The sequence below is a fragment of the Cinclus cinclus genome, chromosome 18 (assembly GCF_963662255.1).
Source record: "Cinclus cinclus chromosome 18, bCinCin1.1, whole genome shotgun sequence".
NCBI lineage: Eukaryota > Metazoa > Chordata > Aves > Passeriformes > Cinclidae > Cinclus > Cinclus cinclus.
This window is the reverse complement of record NC_085063.1, coordinates 7627379-7645940: the sequence shown is the minus strand read 5'-3', so window position 1 is coordinate 7645940 and position 18562 is coordinate 7627379. Positions and strand designations below refer to the sequence as shown.

The window sequence follows — 18562 nt, the reverse complement described above, 5'->3', positions numbered from 1 at the left end:
TGCAGATGTATGCTCAGCCCACAGCTGCCAGTCTCTGTGAATGGGCTGAGGAACACCGGACAGACTGCACAGTCCTGGTTACTGAGCAGTGGTCAGGCATGTGCTTCATGATTTTGTCTGCCAGCACTATCACTGGACTTTCCAAATGGCTTATATGTTATTAAAAGGGTGGGGAAAAAAAAAAAAAAAAGAAAGAAGTCCAAAGAAAAATAGTGCCCATTCCACAGTGGTGGGTGTCCAAGGCCCGTCAGTTTGCTGCTCTGTTCAGTCCCCTAATGCATCAAAACCAATGATCCAAAACTACACCGAGACCAATCTGAGCCCAGACTGCACCTCAATGGGAAGGTACACCAGGTGCTGGGAGTAAGGAAAATGCAGCAGGACTGGTACTGAGACAGATTCTGGGATGGGACAAGACAACCAATGATCCAACACAGTTCAGAATGTCGTGCTGTGGAGAAAACTGAGCATTCTGCTCCAAACATTGCTAACCAGACCAAGGAGAGGGAGGGCAGCGCCAGCAACCGTTGGCAGCAATGCTGCAGGGGGTATGCTCTCACCAGAGTGGAGAGGACATGCATGTCCAGGGCATCTGTCCTGGGTCAAGGATGGGAGACTCCTTAAACAGCTATAAGTATGGAATGGCAAAGGGAAGGGGAATGGGTCCAACAGCTCAGCTCTAATAGTGTCGCTGGTAGGCACCCATCGGCTGCTGGGCTGAGGAGCCTGCTCGCCCCTGGGCCACGGTTTGGCTCACAAGGTGGGAGAGTGCAGGACCACTCTGGATAAGGGTGTCCAAGGCTTTCTGTACACTGGGGTTGTCAAAGTTGATACCAGAAGACACTGGCCTTTGGGCAGGCACATTGCCAGGCGCAGGGAGGCGGGTTTGGTGCTGACCATACAGCGGCTGAGGTTGTGGAGGAGCTCCAGGTCTCGGACCTGCATTTCTCGAAGGGCCTGGGAGAGCAGGAAGCTGCGTGTTTGGAGTCTGCAATCTCTGCTGAGCCTGGTTTAAATTTCCAGCATTCATCTGTGCTGGCCGGGGCTGCCCACCGGCCAGGTTAGCAAAGTTCTGGTTGGGAGTGCTGCCCGAAGAGCCCGCAGAGGCTGCAGGACCGCTGTTTGCCACGGCAGCTGCTGCCGCTGCCGCCGCTCCGCTGTTGAAGAGACTGAGGATTTTTGCTTGAAGCTCCTGTTGAGGAGTAGAAGAGGACACTGGAACAGAAGGAGTAGAGACCAGAGGCTGTGAACCCTGATGAGCCTGAGAACTTGGAAGGTTGGACTGACTACCCAGTGATGATGCTGAAGGTGCCCCCAAAGGTTGTCTCGACATGGGTGCTGGGAAAGAAAGGAAAGATGGTTAAAGCTCTGCAAATGCCCTTGAAGGGACATCTAAAGAAACAGCTACCAAAAACATGGCATCAGTGAACATCCACCCTCAGATCACAGCTGCACAGTTCTGGGAACCCAAACCACTCTACAGAACTGAGTGTAGCAGCCCAACCAGTTATGGCAGTCCTCCTGTTGTCCTAAGAGAATCCAGTATAAAAGGTCTTCCACATGTAAACTCTCAATCTTCTCACGGCATGCAACGACACATCTATCTCAGTAAAATGAGGTGCTGCATGAGGATATTATACTCCCAAACTCCTCTGCAAGTGCCAGGACTCTTTTCCTGTTCCAACCCTGAGGATCACAAACCACACAATAAACTCTGTCTGGGGCTGTGGGACTTACCCTGCAGAGATTCAGTGCTGCCCCGCAGCAACCGCTCCTTCCGGTCTCTCAGGTAATTAATGACTTTATCTATCTCCTCAGCAGTCACATAGCGATTGTCTGCCAGCAGGTTCAAGAGAGTTTGGATCCCGGGAGGGTGACCTCCTCTGACACCCTCCTCCATGGGGGGTGGGCGCTCCCGCTCCTGCAGAATAGCTTCGTCTGCCATCTTGGCAGCCTGCCGGGCGATCTCCTCCCGCTCCTTCTCCCGGGACTCTGTCTTGTAGCGCTCGTAATTCCTTGCCACCAGCACCATGGCATCAGCCTGGGGCATGTTGCGGTGCTCTGCACAAAGGAAGAAATGCTCTGAGTGACCCAAAGCGACCCTGATGGAGGTGCTGTTCCTTCTGCCTGCCAGCACAGCCCAGTCAGCAGCAGGCACTGCTCAGGGAGTGTGAGTGCCGACTCAGGAACTACCCAGGCACATGGGAGCAGTTACATTTCCAAAGCCAACAGAAGGCCCACGGCTATCAGCCAGCAAAGCCAGCCTTTCCTTTCACAGCTGAGGGCTCAGCCCAGAAATGGTCTTTCTTGTCTCTCATCAGTTAAAAGGAAAGCAGCTCCCTCTACCTCTCACATAAATCCTCAGTTCTCTGAGATAAGATGGTCCCAGTCATTTTACTGCTAAAACCTTGGACAGATCCAAAATTTGCTCTCTGAAGGCTGTATCCTCCCCAGAGGAGGACAGCCATGGGAATACGTTTGTTTCTGTGCTGCCAGTACATTTACATCTCATGTGCACATGCAGCTGGGGGGGGGGAGCAGCACTGGCTCAGTGTCACATGGCTGCTCACATTCACCACTCTTGAAGCAACAAGCAGCAATCAAATTCTTCTGTGATAAAATGAGTAGCGGGCAATTCCAATGGTGGCTTTTGAGGTCATTATTTCCACCTCCCAAAGCACATGCATGAACAGTCACCAGAGCACAGATTCAAACTGGGAGATCAAAAGAGCCTTTACCTTCCCAAAAGTGCCCAAAGCTCTCGGCAGAGTCCTTTTTACACCTGCAGAACATCAAATCCTACAAGCCTTTTCCTCCTAACAGGCAACTTGGGTTCATTTTAACATTAGCTATTAGATCACTGAAACAAACATGCACGCAAAGGTGGCTAGGAGCAGTTGAAGAGAGCATATTTAATCTCTGGAGTGAGCTGTGGATGAGCTAATGACTGGGGTTCCCATCAGGTCTGATACCTGATAACCAGCAGATCCAGTGAAGAAAAGCAGCTTTGGCCTCCTGCCAAAGGTTTAACAGGTGTTAAACCAAAGAAGTTAAGAATTAAAACCAAAGACACTGGGAAGCTCAGTGACAGTGTGTGTGAGCTGTGTGTCTGCAGGAAATGAGGGAGCTCTTCTATCACATCTGCATCTGATGTTTAGAGAAATCGGGCTACTGCAGTCAGTGAGCACACACCAAGCACTGACTGTGCACTCAGAGGTTTCCTCTCCCAGACGAACTCACAGAACATTACCAAGGAACACAGTAAGGGAGAAATAACCTTTGAAAGCTCAGATGTGGTCAAAACAGTCACTTGTGCAGACAGATTACATGAACAGGCCTATGATCAGAGTCATAGCTGCTTTCCCCAATCACATTCTGACAAGGTGTTTTTAGTACCTACGCCCACTCTCATGCAACAACCAAGTCACACCCTGTGATGGAAAGTGATGTGACAAGTGTAAAGGTGCTAAGAAGGTGGAGCCTGTATACCCAAATACTTTGTAGATCTATCTTTCCATAACACTTTGTAGTTCTATCTTTTCATAACTCTTCCCAGTTTCATTACCAAATCTCTACCTCTACCAAGTCCTTATTAAATCACATTTGATTTTAAAATCTGTCCTTTAATTTGCCACATTCCCAACAGGCTCTTTCTGAGAGCAACAAGTGGTAGAGTGAGGTTGGGCTGGTATTACCCAGAGATCTCCCGGAGCAGTGCAGCTCTGGGGTCCATGACTTGCCCTAAGATGCAAAGGCTGGCAGTGCTAGGAACCAAGAACGCAGATGAGATTCCTCTTGGCATGAATTAGACATTCCTTTTGACAAGGAGAAAATAAGAGTATTATGGAAGCTTTTAAATAATGATATTCACATTTATGACACAGCGTCATGTATAACTAGTTACATGACAGCAAGGATGAACTTTGTCCTATGTGGCTCTGCCTGAAAGAAAGGTTCAGAGTGACCACACAGTTCCCAGCCTCCTGAGACCTTAGTACCTTGTGGGGTGCCAAACATGATATTAACAGTGCAAGAACGGTGAACTTGATGCTGCTGGGTGATGACAATGGCAAAAGGAGACCCTCCTCTGCTCACATCGTCCAGGGCTTGTGTCAGTGACATCTCTGTGTTGAGGAAGATCAGGTCCACTACCATGCCCAGGTCCCGCACCTTCCGCCCCACTGACTCTGCGTACTCCCTGCCACAAAGCAAAGGCAGCAGTTTAACAAATCAGTCACATACAGGAACAGAATCCTTGGCACTGCACCTTCTCCACCATCTCAGATTTACTCTTCTGATTACTTGCCCAGCTTCATGACGTCTACCAGGACTGTACTAGAGCAATCCCATTATAGCAGTATAAAAGCCCTTATTCTGATCTGAATCAGTCATTTCAGTTCAGCCAAAATAAATTACAAATCAAGCCTTAGCTTAGCTGAGAAACAGAGCGTTTGCAAAGAAATTTACACTATTACAAATTTGTTTACACATGAATGTGTTTCAACTGAATTCATTAGGGGAAGAAATTTACGCCAGCAGAGGTCCAAGGGGTACAGAGCAGAGGAGCCAATCTACAGAACTCATTTACTCCTGCTTTGTTCAGTATCTCAACTGTTCACACGTGCCTCATTCCTTATTGGCCTGCTCTTATCTACTAGTTGCTTTCTGCTCTAACCCACTGCCAACACAGCATGTCTGGATCCACTGCTCCTGTGTACCCTGTCCTACAAACTTCCCCATTCAAGCACAAAACAGAGCTCACAAGGCTGAGCTTAAACTGCCAAAGTTTTTTTTAAAGCCTACTACACTTAAAACCAAACCTGCAATACTGACTGCACAAAAAGTCTGACAAATTCAGTCTGTGTGCACCCATACCTCAAGAAAAAGGGTGATTTTATTGTCTTTAGAGGCAAAGTCTGTAATGGTGATTAAAACTGTCCCCCCTTCAACCATCTTTTCAAGAACTTACAAGTAAAATGACTGTATCTAAGGCATTCAGGAGTCATCTTTCACCAGGTCTATAGCAGGTGACATCAATGCTTCAATACAAGATTTACAAACAGGCTGCAACTCTTCAGGTTTGTAGCTGTTACAGACCAAAATGATTCTTGGAATGTTAAGCTGATCCTCTGACACAAAAAAATTATTCTTGTGTCAAACACAAAAACTTGTGATCTATTAGACTATCTTCCAAAGACTTTTAGCCACCAGGGGATAAAGGATCTAAAATTTCCTCTCAAGATTTGTTCCAATAGGTAATCAACTCCATCAGAAGTTTATTTCTAGTTTCACTGCTTCTCCTGTTTCCATTTCTTGCTCCATTTTCTACCAGCAGATGAGGCAAGCGCCAGCTGTCTCTTTGTGCCCCACATGGATAGCAAAGTTAAAGAAAAGCAACTCTCGATCTTTTCTCTGAAGGGTGAAGGAGACAGAACTTTAACTTTGCCCCTGACAAACATTTTCCTCGGATTACAAGCCAGATCTGTGATTTATTTACATATTTACTATTCTTCAGTATATTTAATTGTAAAAATACAGATATTGGACTGGTGACATTGTTAAAGCCCTCTTATTGCTGTGCCAGGTGTACCTCCTGTTCCCAACAGAGAGCCTGCCCTGTGAACTCAGTAAGTGCTCAGACAGCCATACGAGATGACCCTGGTTACTATTTATACCTGTTTTTGATACCATCCACAAATGCCTTCAGTAGTGATTTTGTATTTCTTGCACATTGGACTAATGGCAATGACTGGTGTCTGGCCTAGGAGCCAATCCAGCAGGAGCTCTGAACAAACACCCCCAATCCACCCTGACCCCTGCTATCACCTGGTTGCCACATATTCCTAAGTTCCATATCATGCTACCCAGGAAAAACAAGTACAGGCCCCTACAACCTGTTGAAATGGTAGGCTTATATGGAGAGCAGGTATAAAAGTATCAGGAGAATATATTAGAAAGGGGAAATACAAGCAAAGCACAAGATACATTTCCTCATCTCATCAATGTATACTCCCAGAAGAAAAATGGGAGCTGTAGCTTTCTGGAGACTCTAAAGCCACATTCCTCAAGAGCAACCTGAAAGACAAACAGCCTCAAGGCAGGACTAAGTTTAAATCCATCCCCTTCTACCATGCAATTATAAAACTGATTATGACTATTTTCTTACTTTGTCTGTTTATTCACCACTATCACAGAACAATCCACAGGTCTCTCTGCATCAAAACGTCTCTTGATTTCCTCATAGTACTGACGGTACAGCTCCTCCCGACGCCGCTCCTCGCGCTTCAGGCGGTCTGAAATGAACCACAGGGACAGAACGAGTGACACCCTTCAGAGCTGCTCAGAGCACCACAACTGTGGCACTGTGGCACCCTGGCCACAGTGGTACAGGTACTCACCCTCTGGCTCCTTGTAGCGGTCGTAGTAGGAGTCGTCCTTGCGCCGATAGTAGTCCTCGAGGCGCAGGTAACGGTCGTAAGATTCATCTCGTCTGCAACATTTAGAAGCAGTAATGGGCTTCCTCCAGCATCACCTCAGACAATGACTTTGGCCAATGTATCACACCCAGACCTCCCTCAAATTTAATTTCTGAGGTACCCATCTGCTCCTCACAAGACTCAAAGAAGCACCCAACTGCCCCCAGCCAAGACTGATTTCCTTAAACACCTGACGCCACTCAAACAATTGCGGCAGAAATGCCATAAAAACATTATTTTGGCAAACAGGATCCCACAGAGTTTACCTGTACAAAGGGTCCCGAGGGTCTCTCATATCCCGTGGATCCCTCACATCTCGTGCATTTCTCATATCCCGTGGATCCCTGTATCGATCATACAGTGGCTCCCGTGGGTCACGAAGATCTCTAACATCACGTGGATCCCTCAAGTCCCTTGGATCCCTGATATCCCGTGGGTCTCGCAGGTCCCGTGGGTCCCTGTGGTCTCTGGCATCACGCATGTCTCTAGCTCGAATGTCTCGAGCGTCTCTAGCATCTCGCCCGTTCCTGCCATCCCTGCCATCTCTGGGGTCTCTCCGTGGGCTCCCCCGCAGAGGGGAGCGGTCGCGCCTGGCATCTCGGCCATCCCCATAGGTATATTGCTCTCTGAGGAAAACACCAGGGAAATTCCATTAGTCTGTTATCAACACAAGTACAGTTCTAGATCTCTTACCTGAGGTGTCAAAATGACCTTTCACAGCAGCTGAATCCTCCCTCTTATCCCACAACAACAACAATTGACCAAAAGTTGTATTTTTGAAGCAGTCTGGAGAAGGTTCTTAATTCTAATATTCAGCCAAACAAGACCCAGAAAGCTCCTTAATGGAGCACTAAGTGTAGAGCACCTGTGGATGAAGTGAACAGGCACTTCAGAAAACACCATTTTAAGGCCTCTGACCTCCAACATCAGCCATAGATGATCTATCAATCATGTCAGGCAAATTCTTTGAGAGAATTTAAGGTGATGCAGGCTAATATCCACAAATATTCAATAGCCAGGAGTGTTCAAGGGATCCACTAAATTCACTCATCAATGACAGCAGAACACCTGAAGTAACGTTACTGGCAAATGATTAAAAAAGGAGCAGCTTGTGAGCAAAGACATTGTAGATTCCATGTTGTTTGTGCTGCTGACAGAAAGCAAAGACAGCTATGGCCTCGTCCTGGATCTGAGAGACAGTTTCTGTAGAAAGCCAGCCTTATGCTTATAATGCCCTGGTTAAGAGGGCAGCAATACATCCTCAGCAGCTGCAAAAGGCTTCTCTGTTGTATCTGAATGATCCATCTCATTCAGACTTTGTATTGCAGTCTTTAGAGGCAAGGAAGAATAATGTTCCAGTCTTCATCTTTTCCCAAAGCAGCAGGGTTTTTTCCAGGTTCTATTCTGTTTTCCAGAGAAGACCATAACTTCACTGTAGTCAAAACAAAGCAGCAAAAAAAATCTTGCAGAGAAACTACAGAGCTTCATCTGTTTGGACTGTTTTTCCCCAAAATACTGACAACCATCAGGAGAAAAACCCCAGCGTTTTGAATCTTTTTATTTCCCATACTTGACATTACTTTTACAGTCCTCAAACACCCTAATCTAGTTTATATGGAAATATAATCAGAACCTCAGTCTGCATCCACTGCAGTGCAGTCACACAGAGATCACCTGGAGAGAACAAGTCAGATGAGCCCAAGTTTGGTGCCAGGCAGAGTGACAGGAACAAGATGGAAGAGCAGAGTCTGTGCATGGATTTTGGTGTCAGACACCCAGCTGTGCTGGGAACACATAAGAGTGCTGGCATTCTCTGTTTGCATGTCAGATACAAACCAGATGCTGGGACAATTTAGACACGCCACCAAGAGCACACAGCCTCCTCCTCTAAGTGACATAATGAATTTGCAGACAGCCAGGTGTAAGGTCCTTCAGTCTCTTTGATATACAAATCCACTTTTTGTTTGTGATCTGCATGGAAATCACATCCTGTGAGAGACACATCATAGCCCCCTTCCCCCAAAATCTACAATGAATGATGGCAGAAGCTCAGGGGAAACTTCTGACTTGCCCTACTGGATATTGAGTAACTGATCTTTCCATAGCTGTTGAGACCATTTAGCAAAACAACCAGATGCAGGGGAATTGTTTGGCATATGACATTTATTCCAGCTGAAGTGGGGGTGACCAGAACAGGCCACATTCATTATCTGCAGAGACAAATAGATCCAGAATGAACAACGCACAACTGCGACAGAAGTAGAGATGTGGCACAGGTACCCTCGGCTCTCGTGCCCGCATGACTGCCCTGCTCGAGGGAGAGAGCAGCACAAAGGGACAGCTTCCACCTTCTGCTTCCACACCCCAGTCACCATGGCCTGGCTCCTGCAGCATCAGCACCATCGCCTGCAGCTGTGGGGGGCTCGGCCCTGCCAGCCCAGCACTGCAGTGTGCTGTGCAGCATGGGGCTCTGCAGCACTGGCAGCTGCTGTTCCCAGGCCACAGCGTGGTCCAGAGTCCATCGATCACAGCCATGCCCAGCTCTTGATGACTGTGACCCCACCGCCACCTGTGGGGGAGCCACAGTGCTGCTTGGGACATCGTGCTTGGGACCTGCATAGCCACGGTGTACACAGTGCCAGCTGAAATCCAGTGCCTGTCACAGCGGCACCAAAGCCTTCAGCTGCCATCCAGTCCACAACCTGGTGCCCACAGAACCACAGCTCATGCACATCCAGTGCTCCTTAGAACTGTGGCACAGGCACCCGCTCTTGCACACATGCAGGATGACATAGGTTGCAATGCCCATGGCACAAGTGCTTGTGCTTGTCCCTCTGCAGTGCAGCCCAAGGACCAATGCTCATGGTAGAGATGCCTGCCCCTCACCCCTGCAGTGCTGCAGCATCAGTGGCACTGAGGCCAAAATTGTACCATGCAGCGCCTGCTGCTCACATACTCCCAGGGCCCTCCCACCAGCACCGAGCACACCCCAGGCCCAAGACTTGCTGCATCTGCCACAGGAATCCCAGCACTTCTCGGGCCTGATGCCCACACGCTGGTCTCTGCAAGCACATAGCTGGTTAAGTGCAGTGCATAAAAATCCTAGATGGTGCCAAGAATTGCAACTACTCATTCTTTTTGCTTTGTTTTTTTGGTGTAGATCTCTTCCTAGTTGAGCTTTTTCCTCATTGTTGGTAACTTAACAGGTCAAGCTAGTAAGGCACACTAGACGCAGAACCTCGATTACTTTCAAGTTCAACAAACACCATGCCTTTTCATGGAAAGCTTTACAGCAGAGGCACAGGGTGGATACCTTGTGCCAAAAAACACTGGAGCAGGTCTCTGTGTGCTTCCTAGTGATGCTGTGGAAAGGAAACTGAAATCGTCTTCCTGTGACAGGCTAATCCATATGTTTTCCCCATGCCTGGGGCTGCCCACACAGAGGAGGTGAAGGAGGTGAATGTGCTGTGCCCACTGAGGGATAGGAAGCCAGAAGAAGCTGGAGTACATCAGTGACTGCACAGGGGCTGGCTCCAGGCACTGATAACACAACCACATGGGCAGACAGGACCGTGCAAGAGACATTTGTTCCATCTCATGTTTTGCTCAAGCGCTCTTTCCCAGTCACACTGCAGCATTGGAAGATTTCAACATCAGAAGAGGCAAGACCCCAAGATCCTCTGCAGCAGAGCTCTGGAAATGCTGCAGACTCTTGGCATTGTCTAGACATGTCTTGGCTTCTCTGATCCTTGGAGGCAGGAGCAAACATCAAGTGTATTCTTCCTCCTGAGTCTCTCACAACCTGTGCTGCAAAACCGAATGCTGGGCTGCAGTAAGAGCAGCAGCCACAAGGTTTCCCTTGTGCCTCCCAAGGTGTCAGAGCCAAAAGGGCTCTCAGAGCTGGAGCAGACACTTTCCTGCTGGAGCATCACTGTTTGACTGGGGAGGTGGCAGTAGGGAAGAGACACAGACATGTACCACAGGCCGCTGGGCTCATGCCCCGAAGGCCTGAATTCCTAGTATAACTCACTGCTTCCAGGTACTTTACCTTCGTGTCGGACTGGACCTTGATGAAGCCTTATTCATATTTCTTCTTTCCACTGCTTTATTAATATCTGTAAAGAATAATCAACCCATCTGTTCAATGCTATGAAACAAAAAAAAAGATCATCAGCACAATTCAAATGAAAGCAACTTAAGCTCAACAACATCCAGATGGTGCAAGGAAATCCATTCAGCAGAGAGACATTGTCACTTTGACAATTTTTTTATTAAGTTTAGATAGTACAATATAATGAAAATTTTATGGATTTCTCTGACTTCAAAATAGGGTGGACAGCTTGGGTGAAGTTTTAACCCTGCATGTTCAGGCCTACATCCAGACTCTTCCTTCCATAAGAAAACCTCTTTCTTCTGCAGTCTATGAGCAAGCAGAAAGCGACTCATGGACTCTAGGAGAAAAAGCAGAGTCTGAAAACCTCCGAGAAAGGAATGATGGCCAGCACAGTCTTAAGTTGACAGCCAGTCCTGTTCAACGGAACATGCCGGTACCCTTGTTGGAAATAATCCAAGGGCTGGTTCTCAAAAGGGCACGTGCAACTGCCTTCCAAGGGACTGCTGCAGTGTTAAGGTGCACGGCCCCCACCACTGAGAAACGGATCCCAGAGCCTGGAACACAGGCTCCTTATGAAGTCAACATGGTGCATTCAAAACACCATTGTTAATGTGATGCACACTGAGGCAACAGATCAGAAATTTGAAAACTGGTTGGCTTCTGAGCATCTCCGTGAAAAACATCATGAAGGGAAACACAAGAAGTAAGAGAGCTGAAGAAACAGAATCTTGTCCTCAACCCGCAAAAGTGAAGTTTGCCCAGAACTGGCAGGGACCCACACTGTTCTCAAAGCTTCCTGTGACAGCTGACTGGAGATGAAATAATGCACTGGAGGGGGGACAAGAGCAAACAGCAAAGTGACTTTGGACTTTTTACTGAGAACATTTTAAGGAAAAGAACCCAAATCTAGGCCCTATGTGCTCCCCAAGAATCTATCAACAATTAACACTTCTGATGTGCTATTTGCATTAACCACTTTCAATGTTCTTGCATGAGAATATAAACATGCCATGATGTCTACAGGCAGACTCAGTTTTAATATCCTTTGGATATCCTTAATATCCAAACTATCCATTATTCTCAAGACAAAAATTGTAATTAAGAGATCAGGTCTACATTTTGCTCTTGATGTCAATCAAGCAGCATGTTGCCTCTCTGACAGGGCAGAGAAGCAAGTGCAATCTGAACATTAACTACAACTGCAGCATAACACCACTCACATGACCCCAAGCACCTCTCCAGGATCAAACAAAGCTGCAGGGTCTACTGTTACAAACTACATCTGAAGGACATTTATTCTCTAAATAGTTTTGCTACTAAAGATATGAAAACCCTTCTGTGCATTTGTGAAAATACTCATATAATGCTACACTGGAGTTAAACTCTCCCAAAACTTTTATTTACCTTATTGTGTTATTAACAATTGTATTTAACACTCAGGCTGCATAACTGAAGTAACTGTTCTCCTGGCATTTATTTTTAGTTGATAATTTTTCCCCTTTAAAGTCAAATATTATCTTTAAGCAAGACACTAGCTGCTGTCTTTGGTTTAAGATTATTTTTATTTTCTGTTTTAAGATGCCATTGAAGAAACCTATTATGATTTTTACACTCAGTATCATACATTGCTTTCAAATTAAAAAAAAAAGTATTTAATTCTGCACAAAAATATTTTACTAGAAGAAAAAAAAACTTTGACAGGGATCCTTCTTTTGTGCAAAACACGCATTTAGTAATATTTTATTTAATGCCAACATGATGTACAAATTAAGTATTTGAACACTGACAAAACTTCGGGGAAAAAAAAAGCCCAAATAAAAAGTCTTCTGTCCTGTAGGATTTTGAGGTGACAAGGCCACTGTGATCACACAGTGTAACCTTCTGAACAAACACAGGTGACAGGAATCCATCTATCTCAAGTGCAGCAGTGGCACTGGACTAGTGCTAATCTTTTAGCAAAACATCCAATCCCAATTTAAAAGTCTTCAGAGCACAGAAACCAACACAGATCAAATAAATTACTCCAGAAACCAATTACTCTGCTGTTACATAAAAGTCTTTATTCACATTTAAGGCATTGTCACACCTATGCCTACTACACTAAAACTCTCTGATCCCCAGGTCTGTCTATAACACAGAGATCCCATCACTCCTTTCTCTTGAGGTTTTTGCTTGGGCTTGTTCTTTAATTCTAAACCTCTGTCAGGTTTTTCCAAGGTTTGTCCAATTCAGCATTATCCTTTTTGAACCAGGCATACGAAAACTGAGCACTCTTCCAGCAGCAAAATCCCACAGGTACCAAAACCTTCCCAACTTGCATGCTTGTGTTTTGCACAGCCAAGGATGACCAAAGTACTCTGGCTTGGTGCAGACCTTTCCAGTCAGCTTCACTTAAAGCTCAGGTCTGTCTGCATCCAGGATAGGAAGTCCATGTCCTTTCACCATCAGTGATTCAATCTTCTTTATTTTATCCTTTTTTTAAAACATGTTTTTCTCTCCAAGTCACTTATAAAATCACTGTATGGCCAGGACTCAGGTTTTCCAGACCACCACTCAAAGCACTGAGAAATTCTGTGTTACATCTATTAAATTCTAGATTCCCTTGAAAACCATTTAACTCTGTTCAGTGTTCTTGTTTCTTATCAAGTCAAACACCTTACAGTGATCTGTACATTAACACTGCTGCTTCCAGCCCTAGACCTTGCAAGTATCATAAGAGTAACTAAGACGGGATTTATTTTGATGGACATTAATCAATTGCCCATCAGTGTCAGGTGAAAGAATCCCTCTGTTGCCAGGCTCATCCCATTTACCCTGCCTACTGGCTCACCTGCAGCACTCTACCAGCTCCCTGGAAACTCCCTAGTTTTCCAATGCTTGTGGAAAAACACCAGTAACAGACTATGCAGGTCAGTAGTTCACGGAGCCTCACTGATGTTAATTCTTTCGAGAGCTCTAGCTTTGGTAACTGCAGTTTTACCTTTTTGGTTTTATCTGCCTCTTCAAAAACAGACAGCAGAAACATTAACTGGTCTTCTTAGCTAGACATTTTATCATTGGCAGCCAGTTACCCTTAGCTTCTAAAACAGCCGAAGTTATTCCTGTTTAAGCCTCTACACTTGGAAAATGCTGGACATAATTTCTTCTCATATCCTTCTACCCTTCTTGTCTATTTGCCTTCATTTCCATCTTCAGGCTCCTATTTGTTACTGTACATACACCTTCCCACAGGTTCCTATTTATTCCTCCTGTCACTCTTTTTTAAGTCCAACTGTTTTTCTCCAAATTATCATAGCCTTACTTTGAAAGTAATTTTTTCCTCGCATTTAAAAGATTACTCGTGGATTTCTAACCATTCATTTCCATTTAAGTCTGCTCCCAGCACATTTAGCAGAATTATCTTCATCTTTATAAAAATATCCTTTTTAAAGCACCCAGTATTTATAGCACTGCTTAAAGGCTGGCTCCAGTTGTGCAAAAATCCCAGCTAAGTTTACTTAGCCAGCCAGCCACTAAGTGCTGCGGCCAATTCCTTTGAGCACGTCAAGATGAAGCTCAGTTTTGGTTTACAAATGTTATTAAACTCTGTGCTGGAGGTTTCAACAATCCCTTTCCAGGGCTTACTTGTTGCACATTTTCTTACACAGGCTAACAGAGCTTTCCAAATACTAACACATAAAAATTCAGGGTGAGACCCAGGCAGGGAGGTGAACCACACAGCAGGAACTCAGGAGGCAAATACATTCTGAGTGATTGATACTAGGGCCATACAAGTGTCACATTGTGACCTTTCCAGAAGGCTTTAAAACAACAGCACTCTTTCTCCCGAACGCATGCTGGGGTCAGGAGAGCGAGGAGCAGTTTTCCTTACCTAATCTATACCCTTTATAAAGGCGACCCTTCTCACCGTCCAGAGCGGCCTGGACATCTTCTAGACGGTCATACTGCACGAACCCATAGCCATGGTACATGCTGAGGGCTGCAAGAGTTAACAGCAGGGCAAGACCGGTTACAACCAAGGACAGTGCTGACCCACACCCGGCCATTGCTAACCCCACCACCTGCACTCTACCCAGAAACCACTATGCAAGCTTCTTAGGAAAATCAAATCCAACGGGATCAAAATGCAGAGCTCAGAGACTCTGATCAAGTTCCTTCTGACAAGGCAGTGACCAAAATAGAGCCCATGAAGTGACCAAGATTTGATTAAGAGGCTATGAAAGAGTATTGTGACATCACACTGTGACCCTAAAAGCTAAAACATAGCTGATATATTATTATGTTTGAGCTGTACTGAAGGAATCACTTTTCCAGAGAAAGTGCAGGCAGAGAAAATTATCATTAAAAGGTCACTATTTAGGAACAACCTTGGTCACTCCTCTCATCATCATCAAATAGCATTTGACAAGCATGAAGCAGTATTTCTCACTGAAATCCCTGCCACAAAAAGGCATAAGATAATATACTAACCCCTGATTTTGCCATATTTTGAAAATATCTCTTCCATTTCTTCACGAGTCATGTGGTCTGTGGGCAAATTGCCGACAAAAAGTCTTCTCTCTAAATCCTGAGGATTGGTGCTGTTAGTGAAGTCACTCTGTTTGATGCTATTGCTCTTGCGTCCTCGAGCCATTTTGCTTTCGTTCCAAATCCAACTCTTCGCAAAAAAAAAAAAATGGCCACGCATATAATTTCAATCCATGACATTAAAATTAAACTGGAACAAGATTAAACTTAACAGCTTTGCAGACTAGAAGCCAACTGGGTCTGCTTGACGCAAACTTCACTCCAGAGAAATCTTAATATGAGGAACACAGAGGTCAGGCAAAAACACTCACTGCAGCATTCTGGTTGAGCTTTTCTGTAATACTGAAAGGTAGCAAACCTAATTATTTTGCAAATATTCCAGTAGGGCTTGGAATGAGGCATCAGGAAATATTGCTGAAATACTCCCAAGTGACCACAACTTGGTCACTTCACTACGTGTGAAATCTGAGCTTTCCAATCCCAGAAAGCACAGGTTCTCATCTGCATCTCTATTAGACAACACACCCTTGCCCCCATGGAGATGTCAGCTCCCACAGCTGGCGGGTCCATAGCTGGGAATTCAACCACACCCAGGTAAGTGCTGCACCCTTCCTCACCTCCCTCATGCAGCAATTCCCTTAGTCCACATCCCTGCACACAGCTGGAGCAGTCAGGAACATTCACTGCACAAACTCACCCAAACAAATAAAAAACCACCCCAGCAAAAAAAACCCAAAACAACATAGCAAATACTGCCAAGGCTAACAAAAACCATCATCCCTAGGATTCAGACTTTCTGGTTTAAAATTCACCATTAGATAAAGCTTAAAGAAATTACTAACACTAAAGCTTTCAAGGTGAACTTCAAAGTTTGACAATTGTTTAATAAAGTTGTTCTACTTCCTAAACATTCACCTACAGGAATGCAGGATGGGATTTTCTGTTTAAAACATGCAAGAAGCCTAGAAAGATGATGAAATATACCAACAGAAACTTCTCTTTTTAATCATGCAATGCCTACAACCAAGATAATCCCTAACAGGACCCTACAGTAAACACAATTTAAAAGTCATCTCTAAATAAATGAATCAAATGTCAAAATATATAAGACAGCTCTGTATGAATACTTTTGCAACACTTAACTGGCATGAAAAATACATTCACTCCAGATTTGAGACATAAAATGTATTTATTTATCCTTTAAACAACTCCACATTTGTCTCACTCTTCCCCCTTTTTAGGAAACCCTGCACAGACGGGAGGCAGAGAGCACTTCCCTGTCTAAGAAACATTTTAAAATTAACTGCCAGAACTGGAGTGAGGAAAAAAAGCCAACAGCCAAACCAAAATCCAACAAAATTAACCTCCTCTATCATATTTTCCCCAATCCCTCTACAAGTTTGTCCACACACATACACAGAGTTTTATCTTCCCCATGAGAAGTACCAAATCCCATATTTTTACAGGGACTTATTTATTCCCATATTTTACTGGGCTTCTATTCCACTGCTGTAGCTCAAGTTCTCATCAGCTGAGGGTAGAGAAGCTTTCAAAATTCCCTCAAAATGAATAAGAGGCAATAAAACAGGGAAGGCTCCATCTGGCCCATGTTTCCATTTGGGGCAGGATGCACTGCACAGGCACATACAACAAACAGGTGTCAAACAGGCAACTCTAACTGCTGGCAGGACATCTCACTTTCAGTATAAAAAGCTGTAAGAAATTCCCTTTTGTGTTTCTTAGGGGTGGGGATGGCAGGGGGTGTCTGAGGAAGAGGCTGCAAGAACTTTCCACGTTAAGAAAAACAGAGATCTATTTTCCCACTTCAAAACAATCAGTAAATCAGACGAGTTACCCCAGAACTCTCATCTAAAGTAATTCACCACCTCTTACCGTTTTCCACTCAGCGGATTACATAGTTAAGGGCCATTTAGTGATCCTAAGACCAGAACAAATTAATGCTGTCCCACCTCTGGGCATGCCACATCAGGTGAACACCTAATTCCCACAGTAAGTCTTGTTGTATGAATGCAGCCAGAGAGGCACAGGGAGAGTTTAAAGGTGCCAATTCCCCGCGCAGTAACAGTGGGTGCTACAACAGGACAGCTCACGGCACCTCACCAGCCAATGAATCCTCTGGAAATTAATTAAAGTCACATCTCTCTAAGAATCTTATATTTAAAACCAGAGTTATTTATTATTAACGCTACAGCTTCAGGAAGCAAGACTCTGCTGGAGTGGGATATTAAAACTAGTTTGCCAGGGGCGAAACAAGACACAAGTCTTCAAGAAGTTCGGGGGTAAAGCAGAAACAGCGGGCACGGAAAGCAGAGGTGCCGAGAAGCACGGCGCTTCCCTCGGAGCAGACCCGCGTCCTCCCAAAGTCCAGGAGGGCCCTCCTGGGGCAGCGCTGACACCGCCCGCCCCGGCCCCACGCACCCGGGCAGAGGCGGTGCCGCCCACGCGTAACCCACAGAGCGCCTCCGCCTCCCTCCCGCCGTCAGAACGCGCCCCGCGCCGCCCTTTCCCCGGGCTCCCGCTCGCCCCGGGCCCACCGCAGCTCCTGGCGCAGCGGGGAGGGACCCCCGGTCCGGAGCTTCACCGGCGGCCGCCGCTCCCACCCGTGCTTCCCCTATCTCCGCCCGGGCCTGGGCGCTCCCAGCGCCGCTTTACCCGCGCACCGGCTGCTCTGGAGACGCGGAGCAGCTTCACCGAACCCCATCGAATCGCGGTGATCCCGCGCTGCCCGGACGCGAGGCGGAGGCGCGGCCCGCCCGCAGGCCGCGAGGTACACCCGGCCCGACCAGGCCTCAGCCGAGGGCCGGGAGGGACCGGGCCCTCCGCGACGCTCGCAGCCGTAAGCCTCTTGCTCGGGCGTTCCACGTACCGGAGCCGCGGGCCCGCAGACTCACCGCCGGTTCCGGCCCGGACCCGGTGCCCCGTCAGGCCACTGCCGCCAGGACAAAGGCGCCACCCGCCGCTACCGCACGGCGACGTCGCAAAGGGGGGGGGGGGGGGAAGGGGTACGGTCGCTATGGCGACGCACTGCATTTTACGGCGCGGCAGCGTACCGCCATGCCTGCCGAGGCAAAGGCCGCTTGCCCCGGCTCCCGGCATTACCCTGCGGTACGGCGCTGCAAGGCAGGCCGGGAATTGTAGTGCCGAGGAGGCCAGGCTGCCGCTGGGTGGCACTGTCGGACTTCGCGCGGGGGAGGCGACGGAATCGGGATCAGAATGTGACAAGAATTGGGATCGGGACCAGACTGTGACAGGGATCGGGATCAGACTGTGCCAGAGATGCGGATCGGGGTCGGACTGCTGTTGGGACAGGAGCAGAGTTTGGGATCAGACAGGGACTGGACGGGGCTTTGGAAAGGGACCGGTGTCAGGATCAGGACCGGGTGGAGATCAGACCAAGACAGGGACTGAGACTAGGGCCGCCGGG

At 46.8% G+C, this 18562-nt stretch overlaps 1 protein-coding gene across 2 annotated transcripts; it reads right to left on the bottom strand.

The window, feature by feature from the left end:
- Positions 1-163: 163 nt before the first annotated feature.
- On the bottom strand, positions 164-18091 carry NCOA5 (nuclear receptor coactivator 5). Of its 2 annotated transcripts, XM_062504989.1 has the most exons (10): positions 18005-18091; positions 15061-15247; positions 14462-14569; positions 10525-10591; positions 6743-7102; positions 6372-6490; positions 6167-6293; positions 3999-4198; positions 1738-2061; positions 164-1338 (listed from the first exon to the last, which is right to left on the bottom strand). In XM_062504989.1, exons 2-10 carry the CDS (start codon positions 15221-15223, stop codon positions 680-682), a joined length of 2127 nt encoding a protein of 708 aa, XP_062360973.1. In that variant the 5' UTR covers positions 15224-15247; positions 18005-18091; the 3' UTR covers positions 164-679. The 2 variants fall into 2 exon arrangements, with proteins under 2 accessions (XP_062360973.1, XP_062360972.1); XM_062504988.1 differs by lacking the exon at positions 18005-18091 and having other exon boundaries at positions 6399-6490; positions 15061-15516.
- Between the last annotated feature and the right edge of the window lie 471 nt (positions 18092-18562).